The following is a 13,291-nucleotide window of genomic DNA, read 5'->3' on the forward strand; positions in this document are numbered from 1 at the left end:
TGCAATCAATATGATATACATAATTTGATATGAATTCGAAAGAAAGAACAGTCAGTTTGAAGTTATAATTTCAACAGACGAAGAGACTTTCCAAGTTAGAATAAAAGTTAGTGTACGTTATTTATCATCAAAAATTACTGTAAAATAATTTCTAAAAGTCACTTTTCCATCAATAACGATTTGATTTCATTTTGCCGTTATCGTGATTCGTTCTGCTCAAGGGAAGATTACCAGATAAAACGGACTGCCGAAGACGGCGCCGACGCAGCCGGCCGTGCCAGACACCAGGGTGGTCCGTAGAACATCGGTATTGCCTTGTTTGTCAATGATCAGCTCGTATCTCTGGGCAGACTTGTATGCGCCCAAGCGAATACCGTTGAGCACCACCTGGAAGGCGAGCGCGGGCACAATTCCCGCTTGTAGAGCCAATACCCCTTCGTGCTTAGCTATCAGATACGCGGCGTGCACGGTGTTTTTGTATATCTTCTGGTACGAGCCTCGCGCCTCCAGTTCACCCTGCAGTTGCAGCCGCACCTTCACCACGTCCACGGGATTCGTGAAGAAGCCGGCCCCCACCGCCGCCAAGGCACCAATTCCGAACTCCACGCCCGGCCTGAAGGACAGTCAAAGAGCACGGAACAGATCAATCAGATCACATCACGTGCAATATAGTAAAATAATATTTATATCAAAAGTATTAAAAACTGATGAAAAATCTCTTTTCTATATAATTACAAATTATACGAAATGATTTATTAATTTAATCTTGACGGACAAATATTTTTTAATATTTTTAAATACACAATCTCACGGAAAAAGAAAAAACATTACAAGTAAAAGTTGTGTATGTATATCAACGATACCATAATTGTACATCTCCCTCTATATTGTACAATACTTTTACTTGAAATGTTCTTGATAAAATTGCATATTTCTGAAATATTTGCCTGTTAAGAATAAAATAAATCACTTAATTTATACATATAATACTTGAAGAAAATATTATTTAATTTGGATAAATTGATAAAAAATGCTTAATATCTATAACAAAAAATTATTAATTTGTGATGAGAATATCTTCACACAAAGTAAGTTAATTGCTATCGATTAGGTACTCTCACTCGTGTTTCTGAAAGTTATTGAACACGACTATATACACAAAATGACCCTGACTTATATTATTGAGCCACTTTTCATGTATTAATTCTCCATCGTCTTTTGAAATGATAGGTATTTCATTGAGATGAAGGAAAGAAAATCATTGCACTCGTCGGTTTTTAAACTGCAAATCTACGAAAAATAAAGTTTGAAAGATTTAAAGAATTTATTTAATCACTCAAACAGTAGTATTTTATTGAATCATAACTCGAAATCGAACCATCGAACGTTTCTCGACGTTTTCGTTAAGGGATCGTATCTACGCCGCGCCGGCAGCTTTAACCGTATATCAGGAATATATCAGGAAAGAAAAGTGACTTTTAATTATTAGTAACATCTCGCACTTTACGTATCCGTGTCAGAGTGACTGGCCGGTTGATTGTTACATAACACTCGTGAATCACTGATAGCACGCCGACGCGGCCGTGAGTTAGGCGACACATAAGGTGAAATTGGGTCAAGAATAGTCGATGATCGAGGATCACGAGGGGGAGCAGGGGACTGTGAAACGGAAGTGCGCAGCAGATCATGCACCAGCATGCACCAGCACGAATCGACGTACGTGACCGCACAATTAACCGATGTAATGAATGAAAACGATCGCGCACAATTTCTTACGTTTTCTTGGTCGCCGTGCTCATCTTTCCGTCTCTCGGTCCTCGGAAGAGAAGCGAGAAACAGCCGATTTTTTTTCAGTTACTCTCACCGGGGAGCAACGGTAGTTTATATCGGATGCAGCGCCGAACGTAAAGTCTAAGTCGCGTGCGCCTCACGTTCGTACACGGTACACACACACACACAAGCGATCCTAACATACATTTACATCACACATCCCCTGCACCCTCCTCATTGTTACATACACGCGATAACTGCTATTTACCAGTCATATTAACGTATTATCGAATTGCGTCACGTGTGTCCCGACTCGTGACGTAAACATGGCATTTTTCATATCTCGAAATATTTTCAAAGTCGCGTTTATTCGAATAATTTCTCTTTAACAAACTGCTTAATATCGATAACATCCCGATAAATTTCAATCTGCGTTACAACCATTTGGTTGTCCATCCAAGAAAAAGTTTTCGAATCTTTATCTGAAATATTTTCCAATCCTCATTCCTATCGATTATGGATCCCATTCTTTCCATGTGCTGACCTTTGCTCCGTTTTTATCTTTTCCGTTGGGATTTCAGTTTCCGATCCAAACAATGTTTATCTACCATATTTCTATTTAAACGGATCTTCTCATATACTCATCTTTACTCTGTTTCATCTTTTTTAGTATTGTAATTCTAAATTTCTTCTTTCAAGAATTCTTGATATTCGAAAAACACGTCGCTAAACTTTTGATTATCGTCTCAATATTGTGTCTTCACGAGTTGAGAAATTATTCGCGCGTTACACTATACATCGACTTATTAAACGAAATTACAAACATAGGAATGGACTATTTATCTATTAAAATCAGTGCTGTCACACAAACATAATGAAAAATCTTGACATTATTTCACTTGCAAATTTTTCGGATAGTTTTCTTTTGCATGTACAGGTAGCCTCCTTGACTAAACGAGCTAGATCATAAAAAAAAAACATTACATTAGAAAATAGAAGCAAGTTTTCATTGCGAGTACGACTAATGAAAACTGTTCATGTTGAAAACAGAGAAGTTTATTATCTTACCAGTAATGTTGAATATATACAATGAAATGGAATTTTTTATGACTTAGAAATTAATTAAAATAAAATTTATTAAGTTATAATTACGAAATTATATACACTTTATACATGGGAAAAAATTTTATACTTGTTGAAGCAAAAGTCGACAAATATCATTATTTCAATTTTAAAATAATATCATTACGCGACAGATAAACTTCCGCCAGCTTTGGAAATCTTTGCAATCTCCTCCTTGAATTTTGCAATAGTCTCTTTTGCCAGAGTCAATTTCTCTTTTAAATCTATCACTTCGAGTCTAATCTTGTTGCGTGCCTCCATAATATCTTTCATCGTAGATTCCTTCAGTGCTTCAACTGCAATAATTATAAATTTATTAAATTATCATTAAATAAACCAAGATGAAATATACAGTATACACCCATGATTTGAATACAAACAGTCTGTATTATGTCGCCAAGCTCCGAGCGTCATTGGCCTACTAGAACTCAGTAGATGTTGCATCAAGGCTGTTGGATCCTGAAAAACTATCTCCTCATAAAATTCAGATACTAGACTCTTCTTTCCCAGTTGTATCTCGGGCGTCGATTGAAACAATTTCAATATATGATATACTGTTACCTGAAATTAATTCGCACATTTTTTACAGCTAATGAAATAACAATTAGATTTGGAAATTTTTAGTCTCACAGCAAGCTTTTTCACTTACGGGACGTTCGTTTGGATCATGAAAATAAATCTTAATGACTATCTCAAATTCTCCCCAGCCAGTTTCCGTCAATTCGTACGGTGGCTTTGTCACAATCCGATTAGGATTGTTATAACTCTCATGCAGCTTGAAATTCACCTTCTTCACGTAGGTGGACATGTCCTCGTTATTATATGGCTTGACATACACGGTCCACTGATGCGTGTGACCATCTTCTTCTCTCTTTTTGCCAAAGTACCGTGCCACATTTCCGTAAACTATAGGCTTGATTATTGTAACTCCCTGTTAGGAGTAAATCACTTAATATATAGTAATATGTCAATTTTTATTAAACGAATCTTCGTGGCAAACTTATTAGGCCTGTTCTTTTTGGCTGAACTTTTGCACAACAGTTCATCTTTCTTCCTTTTCTCTTCAGGAGGAAAAAAGAACAGGCCTATTATAAGTATAGTTTGTGCTACTGACAGTTTGTTAATTTTTTAGGTTACCTTTATTCTACCACCAGAATCTGGACCGAACTCGTTTGTGGACGCCATTGCCCTCGCGATAAACTTGAAATGACAATATCTCGCAAGTTATCGGTCACAACAAAGTCACAACTTGAAAGAGTTATTTAAATTCCAAGCTTTCAAAAGCTCCTTATAATTTTTCTTCCGCCAACATAAATAATAAATATTCACTCAATTCCCAAGCGCTATCTAACGGACGCCGGTCGGAAATATTAGAAATTAATATGGCGGCATATCAGCGCACAGTGGCTGCTTTCCACTTAATGACGCAATCGACACAAGCGTCTCATTCTATCCTTGTTGACATTCAGAGAGTGACAAAGATAGAACGACGCTTATGTCGACTTGTGTCATCAAATGGAAAGCACCCAGTATATACGTATGCACGTATTTGTGCTTTTCTTCTAAAAAGTGATCGTAATGATTATATAGTTTGGGGACGAGCTCCCCGTCAAATACAAAAAAAAAGTTGATACAATTAGTATCATAGCGAATCCACTGTTATCGAGATTATTAATAGGGCTCGGAGTGCTCGGACACGATCTCTCGATCTCAGTCCGATTTTTATAGGGACACTTAAAACTCGACACACTCCTTTAATTTATTCAGATCGACATCGAAGGTATATTGGTATATATGCTACTCGAACGCTATTCGCAACCGCTCGAGATTTATGACGTCACGGTTCCAACATGGCCGTCGCGACTAATAAATTTTTGAAAGAAAATAAATATAATTTAATAACTAAAATAAAATAAAATTTTATTTTACATAATTTCGCTTCCCAATCAGAAAATGTCCTTTACGAGATTTGTATATCATTCTCTTAAAAAAAAAAACACGCTTACCTTTTAATATTGAAGAAAATGTTTACATAATATTACCACTTTTAATGCATTAATGTTCCATCATTTATATCGGATGAAAACATTGAAAACTCATTCATTTTCTCATAAATAAATATAGCGCATGTACTTATATATATAAATACACGTATGTTATATATAGAGAATAAATCTTCTACGTAATACACGTATAACTCATTAAATATAGGAACATCTAATAGCATATTCGATTTACTGACTCGACCCGACTCCGAGTCAACAGTCTGTTCTGTTTAGCTGCACAAAAGAAGAGCTAAATTGTGTAAGAAATGCAGCTGAAAAGAACAGACTGTTGACTCGGAGTCGGGTCGAGTCAGTAAATCGAATACGCTATAAATCAGTAGGTGCGAACTCATAAAATTGCATGTGTTATTTATTATTATGTTTCTCAATGATCGAGATACATATCCATATCGAAATTCGTACGTAATTCAGCTACTTAATATACAAGATCGTAACGTACATGTTAGAATGGATTGAACTGTAACGTATTCGTTAGCTTGATCGGAAGTATTATCGCACAATCTAAAGTATTGTACTATTATATCTCGATACTTTTACGTAGTCGAGTATTATTATCAATGTCACAATTTTACTGGATATTCGGATCCATTTCGGAGTCGCTCTGAAAAGCATCCGACGACAATTCCGAGATAATGTTTGAAATATGGAGGTAAAAAAGGAATATATATCTGCTTTCAGATTCGCGAGCGAGCACTTCGAAGTACGTATCCGCCGAATGAGAGTAGGATTGTATAGACTTGTGTGTTGGAACCACGGTACGTCTATCGTCTAAGTATTGTTTTATGGTACGATATAAATATATCGTACCTAATTCTTCGGCAAGAAGCAAACACTTCAAAGCACGCGCTGATCAGAGAACGCTTGTCTAGAAAAAAGAAAAAAGAAAAAGAAAAAGAAAAGAATCATCCGTCGTGCAAAAGACGCGTGTACGTGTACACGGGCTGACAGACTCTTCCTCTTCTCATCGACAATCATCCTCTATCACATACGTTCTTCTCACTATCTAGTTAGACGGCGATCGAAAAATATAAAAATCACACGCGCGCAGTACGTCCGTGTCCGATATCCCGTCTCACAGGATCTGCGTCGTCGCGGAGGATCTTCCGCGTCTGTGCCCTATCTAGGATTCATAGGATACATCCGATCTGCGCCGATCGCGCCTCGTCTCGCTTTTGACACATGTAGGAAGAAAAGGGCTCGGGTGCGCGCCGATTCACGCGCGCGAGAAGTCAGCTGCCGAATTTACGCTGCTTCAACGTCTTGGTATATCAACGGTAGGGAATAGCTGCGCCGTGAAATTCGTTGTTATCACGTGCATAGTACCTTCCCCTTTCCTCGGAATCGCTCTTCCAGATATCCTGGGATCTGAAAATTCAAAGTTCCACAACGGGCATTTTAGCGTTTGCCGAAAATATATGTGTGCATTTTGCGGAAAGAAAAGAGCAATCTACATGTAGACGCAGCTGAGCAGGATGTTTCTCTATCGAAGATACATGCTCTACAGCAGGTTTGCGAAAAAAAAAAGAGATTTTATTAGCGTATTAAAACAATCGAGATCAGATGCTATGCTACAGCTTCGGTGCAGGTCTTTGACCCTTTCACGAATAACCCTTTGCTGATCACGATGCTATCACCCGTTATCGTACACACGAATATAATTGTACAAGTACAATTTGTCTTGTGTATCAGGAGATGCAATCCATTCACCTTTTTCGTCTACATTTGCATTCTGATAATCTTTTATAATTAATTTGACCAAATAATTAATTAATTTCACAAGTTTTTTAACTACAAGAATATATTATTTAATTTAACATAAATCAATTCATTACTTTTCTCTAAGCGATCAAAATATCATAAATATGTTTAAATTACCTACATTATGCAATCATTACACACACATTGATAAGTACGAGTTTAATAAAAACTTATCGTATCGCTGTGAATAAGCTTAATAGGAATACACATTAGCATTTGGTACCATCACGATTCCGCAATGTCGATGCTTTATACTTATACTTTCTGAAAAAATTATGAATAGATAAATCTAAAGATTAATAATTGTCCAGCAAGAATACGATTACAAATAATTATCTTTTTACAATTTCACACAAGACTGACGTTATGCGACAATTATATATGTATAACAATACAATTTTATATACATAATATAAACATAAAATTTGGAGTAAAACACACAAGTGACATATTTGTCCCAGGTCCGTAGGAAAAGTGCATGCGACGAATTTTTAATTTATGAAAGTGGTTTTTTTGACGGATGCAGATGATTCTAGGGTGAGGTTTTGATTAGATACAAGAAAATAGTCCGTTTTTCCACTACAGCTAACAGGGTCAGGTATTCTGGGAACATTAAAACATAAGCAGCGCATAGGAATTACATATTTTATTGGCATAAAGTATTGGTAACGGAAAATTTGCAAGCAAACAGCAAGGTACTTGCTTTCGTCATCTCTACTTTCAGCAAGTAAAGCGCACTCGAAGGAGAAAGATACAGTTGTTACGACTTTATTATGATAATTTCTACCTTTGGTTTCGGTCGATGAGTGTCCACAGCTTCTATTGGTAGTCGAATATGTTCCACCTTGCAACCATAGGCGACCGGTGTTAATTTCATAATGGTATGCAAAGGTACTTCTAAATACGGTAATTCATCTGAAATAAGAAAAAAAAACAACTTAAATGAACTGTATTAGAATTAATAATAAGATTGGAAATAAGACCGTTATGTTTGAAATATTACTTTAAATACGAAGCGCCACTACGGTCTGAATGCTATTTTTCGCAATAAGTTTATTACAGTTTTTTAAGATTAAATTTGGGAAATTTGGGGGGATTATTAATATTAAAATGAATATACATATATAATAGTTCAACATCTTAACATTCAGACCGTAGTGGCGCTTCGTATTTAAAAAGTAATGTATTAGAATTAATTAACTATAATATAGAAATAATTTTTTATTTTTATGAGCATTTTATGTTAAATATATGCTTTTCGTGCCATATCAATGGAATATGAAAGGAGGAATCGCATACTGCGTAGGAAGAATGAGTTACTTCGCTGAACAAAACGAATAATTACGTCACTATAATCCGCTTTTGCGTGCATGACTATTTGTCATTTCTTTTCTCGACACATTTTAATACGTCGAAGGTCAAAAGTTGCGTTTAACATCTTGACATTCCAATCTCTTCATTCTTGGACGTCATCATGTTACGTATATCATAGGTGATTGTATCATTTGATTTGCGCGTGCAAGTAATCAAGAGAGCAAGAGAACAAATTTCAATATCCTATGAGATATTGATGATAAATTAAAACGTGTTATGATTAAAATACGTTTACTGACCTGCACTCTTGTCCAGAAAGTAAGCGAGTAAACACCGTATGACCGCTTGATGACTGACAACTAAAACGTTACCCTGACGTTCCAGTTCCATTATCACAGGCTCCAGTCGCGCAACAAGATCTTCGTAACTTTCTCCCCTTGGATAACGATAGGAGAATTTGTTTTGATCTCTCGCGGCAAAGTCCGTAGGATATTTCGAGGAAATTTCTTCGTAAGTCATTTCTTCACAAATACCCTAGGTTGATCCACAAAGAGAGACAAAGGTAAGAAATTGCTTAATTAGCTAGTCTATCTAATGCTTTAACTTACAGCGTCAATTTCGCTGAGAGCCTTCCACCTTTCCTGCGGTGCCTTTACGTCAGCCGCAGTTTGAATGGTCCTTTTCAGCCAGCTAGTCCAAACTCTTAAGCCCTATATATATGCAGATATATAATGTTGTTTAACATAATACGCGAAGCGAGATTATTTCAAGAGTCGAGTGTGATTAAAGTAACATGCAGAGAATAATACGGTGCTTGTATAATGCATATAAAAAAATATGCGCACTTTGATCATTGAATGATAAAAATGATTATACATATCTCTATCTATTCTCATATTATTTAAAGATGAGATTATTATAATCGGAATTAAAATCAAATAAAAGTTTTTATCGCGACATATGTGACTATGTGTGTGTGCGCGCGTGTATAAAATTAATAAATCGATAAAATATGCGTTGTAAGAAGGTCAAGGAGGATTACCTGTATATTCTGATTACTGATGTAATCTGCTAAAGCCTTGCCATATTCATGTCCCCGCTCGCTCAAGTCCGAATCCCCGCCTATCCTGCCCTCGAGGTTCATCAAGCTCTCACCATGCCTGGTCAAGTAAATCGTGCGTGGCACAATATGAATGTTCATAAGATAGTAAACTATTCTACTTTGTATATGGCCTTCGTGCTTATGGACCAGCACCTTCTCGCCGGTGTTGTATATTTTCATGAATGACAAGTCGCTCTCGCGTTCCTCGTCCAACGGCTGATATCGTTCCTGGTAATGTTCGATTCGTAGCATAAAGTCCGCAAGCACATCCTCCTTCTTCATGTTCGCGTAATCCGGACTACTGACTTTCACCTGGATAACAGAATTGGAACGTTTAAATAAATACTTGTGTTTATCAATCATATATCTATTAAATCAATTATATATTAATATTAATTTACGAACATATTAATCTACTGCAACGTTACAACCAATCGATATTTTCATACACACATATATTCTGCTTCTTTTTTAAAAAAATCTCTTTATTAATCTCATTAACCATCTTAAAAAAGTTACGTGTATATATATACGTTAAATTAAAATTGATATTAATTCTCAATATACAAATAACTTATTGTCCAATCGCTATCTCTGACTATTTCTCAAGTACATACTTCCATAATGTTCTGCTCGACGATCTCTGGATCATTGCACACCGATTCGACGAAGAATAGCTTGAAACCCATCTTGCGTACGACGATATCGCGTATCAGCTGACGTCTGTCGACCGTAGAATTGGTGGCGTCAAAGACGGCCACTTCTCCGTCACCGCTCTCCAGCCACTGGCAGACGTCATTTAGAGCGTCCTTCGCACATTGCGTGCGTATTGCCATAGCCTTTATGTTGTCGGGACGGAAGAACTCGTGGCACTGATAGGCGGTGGTAGCATGCCGCCTATATTCGCCCAAGTTGAAAACCTTTGTGCTGATACCGATCCAATTGAGGTATCGGCACAACTTCTTGGATATGTAGGTCTTGCCGCGGGCCGGCAGACCGACCATCGCGATCACATGAGGCTTATTCACGAAATTTGCACGTTCACCTGTAAAAGAGATAAAAATATGAAAAATATATATATATAAAAGGACATCTAATAAGGACGAATATTGGACGCAGAAAATTAAATGCCCGAGGGATCATTAATAATCCCTCGATTGATAGAGCTATTTTTAGATATTATATATGTATAAATATTATCAGGCACAAATACCCATGGATTGATAGACTGTATTAATTTCAATATCAATACGATAACCCAAAATCCGATTCAATATTGTAGTATCGAGATATGTTACATTTCGCGCTTCTACATGCAACAGATGTCCGTTCGACAATTGATACTATCAGTTGTAATTTAGCTTAAAAAATTGCAGTTACATAATTTGATCCTTGTTATCTATGTATATATATGCCACGTCTTTTAACTCTCTTACGAAACTAGATCTAATCATATATCACCAATACAAGACACACTTGGAAAACTATTTTTCGTTGAAATCTGGCATCTCTTGGCGTGATGATCAGACTGTATAATACATACTCGATGGTTCTACTAATTTTCTAATCATGAATCTCGAATATCAGGAATATCGAGATATAATTTAGTTGAAAAATGAGATAAGATACTTTGGAATTCGTCCGAAGTACTCTTTTGACTTTTCCTTTTAAATTCATATAATTATTCCAATCACATATCGTTGTTAATCGTCCGTCGACAAATATAATTCTGCCTGAAGGGTTTACAGTTTGCAGTCTCCATTTCGCATTCGCATACCTTCAATAAAAGTGATATCAAAATAAAGTTAAAATAATAATTTTAAATATATATACGTAGTCAGTTTTATCGGCTCAAGATTAGAAATACATAAATAAATCGTATTTTATATATACCTATGGATATACCTATGGATTTTTTTTAAGGATGTTTATTCTTCCTCCTCGGATATATTTAATGCGCTTAGCGCATTATCAATGAGTTTGTTTCTTCGAAAAGCGATAATATGCGTATATCAAATTGTTTATCCTCGTACACGAAGGAAATGATACATAGCTAATTCCGTCAGTAAACTCGGATATTATAAGAGAGATTCTTTTTGTTTTTGGCTTATTCACGAATCATTCCTCGACTGCTCAAGGTTGCTAGTGGAACAAAAAGTGATAATTTATCTTGCAGTCTCAACGCGATATGCACACATCAAGTATATATTCTGCTTGTCGAAATGTTTCTCCGGGAGGACAGTGACTAAGAACAACGTTATAACGTTATAACGTTACTATACGATATTATACTGTATAAATGTTCGACGCGCTATCTGGGAAGAGATAAATATTTGGTTCTTTCTTTTTGTTATCTAACAACTTTTTTTCCTGTTAAACTAAAAACTAAATGTATGCTAATATAGACATGTTAGTGAAAAAAGAATTGCATAATAATTGAAAGGATGCAATAAAACGATGAGCAATTACAAGATCTTCCGACGAAATCGATCATCATTTAATTAATGTTCGTGTCCCTCCGATTAGATTGATCGTTTTGGAGATCGGAGAGTTAAGGAGGTATCAAGCGTAAACAAATAGGATTGTCTTGTCATTTCTGCAAAATATTCGTGATATGGTTAAATGTCGAAGGGGAATTCGCGCTTGTGGGAGTTGTGGCGTGAGTCGAAGGTAGGTACAAGTTTTCCCGCTCCTGCGCTTTCCGGCGACGAGTGACGAGTGACGAGTGACGAGATCTGACGAGATCTGACGAGACTCGATCCGCTCGATTGTATCTCGCGCGATACGGAGACAGCCGGTGCGATGATCGCATTATTACAGGGGAGAAGACACCCGGTACATTGACCGCGAGATCGGAGACCTTGAACTTGCTCCGAAACGCAACCGCGAGCTCACGTTCCTCGCACGTGTTCGATGTCGATCTTACGAGAGTTACGAGTGCGGGTGGCGAAGGAGGGAGGGGGAAGGAGAAAGGTATAGGTATATAGCGGTGCGCACCCGGAGAGAGGGGAAGAGAGGGGCAGAGAGGGGGGGGAGAGAGAGAGAGAGAGAGAGAGAGAGAGAGAGAGAGAGAGAGAAGAGAGAGTGAAGAGACCCTCAAAATATTACCTCGAATCGGGAACGGTTTCGTCTGGATGGTATCCGACGTCGGTGGGGTGTAATGCATCTCGATTTCGGAGTCGGTCATCTTCCGCGGAGCCAATCTGTCCCGCCGTGAAGAAGAGAGACGACGTGAGACAGAGAGAGCCGGAGCGAGATGGAGAGCGAACGGTGGAGATTTGCATACACTCATGTGCAAGCTACCCCGAATCAGACAGACACACTGTGTCGACAGTCGACTACGCGTACTGACCGACCAGGAACGAGCACGAACGACGAATGGTTGGCAGATAGCCGCCGCCACCGCCACCGCCACCGTCCACGGGTATATCATATACGTCACCTATCAGAGCGGTGAAACCGCGAGACTGCTGTGACGGGGGCGGGGGCGGAGAGAGGTGCTCACTGCTCCGTGCTTCGTGCTCGGGCAGCTCCGGGCCGGGCCGCGCCGCGCCGGGCCGGGTTAGGTCTGCGATAAACAGACCCTGTTCCGTTACTCCCGTTGTGTATGATCGTGTCCCGCCGATGGCGCCTCTGATTCACACTTCCAGATAATCTAGATTGCCACAGCGCTTGAGAATTAAGATGAGCCTCTTCCTGACCCGATAGGACAAGAAATCCAACACTGAGAGCTCCTTACCTAGAAGAAAGGAAGTCTATATATCGTATCCATTATCCGAGTATATTCAAAGTATAAAATATTTAAGTAATCAGATATACGATTTCGCAGAAACTTTCAAGAATTTTTCAAGCCGAAATGACTATACGTCGTGTGCAAACTCATGGATTACTTACTTGTTAGGGAATTGTCACATGTTGGTTTGCCAGTTGCAGGAATTGCAGGCCAGTAGTTGTGGAGTAGAATGAGATCCTGTATACACGAGAATTATAAATACATATTATATTTAAATATTTATCATTTAATTGTTTCACACAAAAGTTAGGTATATATTCGTAAATCTATCGTAATAAGCGTCACAAAACCATGTCAAATTTATTCCAAATATATTCTGGATCCTAACAAGTTCAATATTTCAATCAAAATTATTAAATTAAAACA

The 13,291-nt window shown here is 37.7% G+C and overlaps 3 protein-coding genes across 4 annotated transcripts in view; all 3 read right to left on the minus strand.

Annotated features, from left to right (window-relative positions):
• The window catches only part of LOC108763351 (solute carrier family 25 member 35), a 3,842-nt gene extending 1,922 nt beyond the window's left edge, over positions 1–1,920 (minus strand). Inside the window, exons 1-2 of the mRNA XM_018510869.1 lie at positions 1,777–1,920; positions 232–613 (exon numbers count right to left, since the gene is read on the minus strand). Coding sequence (XP_018366371.1) covers positions 232–613; positions 1,777–1,799 — 405 coding nt within the window. The 5' untranslated portion in view covers positions 1,800–1,920. The remainder of the gene's footprint in view (positions 1–231; positions 614–1,776) is intronic.
• A 1,095-nt stretch (positions 1,921–3,015) lies between these two features.
• Gas41 (YEATS domain-containing protein 4 Gas41) lies at positions 3,016–4,222 on the minus strand. Its single transcript, XM_018510873.1, has 4 exons — positions 4,030–4,222; positions 3,542–3,823; positions 3,273–3,453; positions 3,016–3,188 (listed from the first exon to the last, which is right to left on the minus strand). The coding sequence occupies exons 1-4, from the start codon at positions 4,075–4,077 to the stop codon at positions 3,016–3,018; spliced, it is 684 nt and encodes a 227-aa protein (XP_018366375.1). The 5' UTR covers positions 4,078–4,222.
• A 1,064-nt stretch (positions 4,223–5,286) lies between these two features.
• Positions 5,287–12,557, minus strand: Pfrx (6-phosphofructo-2-kinase/fructose-2,6-biphosphatase). 2 transcript variants are annotated; one of them, XM_018510859.1, is made up of 7 exons: positions 12,241–12,555; positions 9,750–10,177; positions 9,073–9,444; positions 8,639–8,740; positions 8,330–8,564; positions 7,504–7,631; positions 5,287–6,323 (listed from the first exon to the last, which is right to left on the minus strand). In XM_018510859.1, the coding sequence occupies exons 1-7, from the start codon at positions 12,422–12,424 to the stop codon at positions 6,267–6,269; spliced, it is 1,506 nt and encodes a 501-aa protein (XP_018366361.1). In that variant the 5' UTR covers positions 12,425–12,555; the 3' UTR covers positions 5,287–6,266. The 2 variants fall into 2 exon arrangements, with proteins under 2 accessions (XP_018366361.1, XP_018366362.1); XM_018510860.1 differs by lacking the exon at positions 5,287–6,323 and adding an exon at positions 7,233–7,319 and having other exon boundaries at positions 12,241–12,557.
• Positions 12,558–13,291: the final 734 nt, after the last annotated feature.

This window comes from Trachymyrmex cornetzi, unplaced genomic scaffold (genome assembly GCF_001594075.2).
Source record: "Trachymyrmex cornetzi isolate Tcor2-1 unplaced genomic scaffold, Tcor1.1 scaffold358, whole genome shotgun sequence".
In the NCBI taxonomy this organism is placed as follows: domain Eukaryota; kingdom Metazoa; phylum Arthropoda; class Insecta; order Hymenoptera; family Formicidae; genus Trachymyrmex; species Trachymyrmex cornetzi.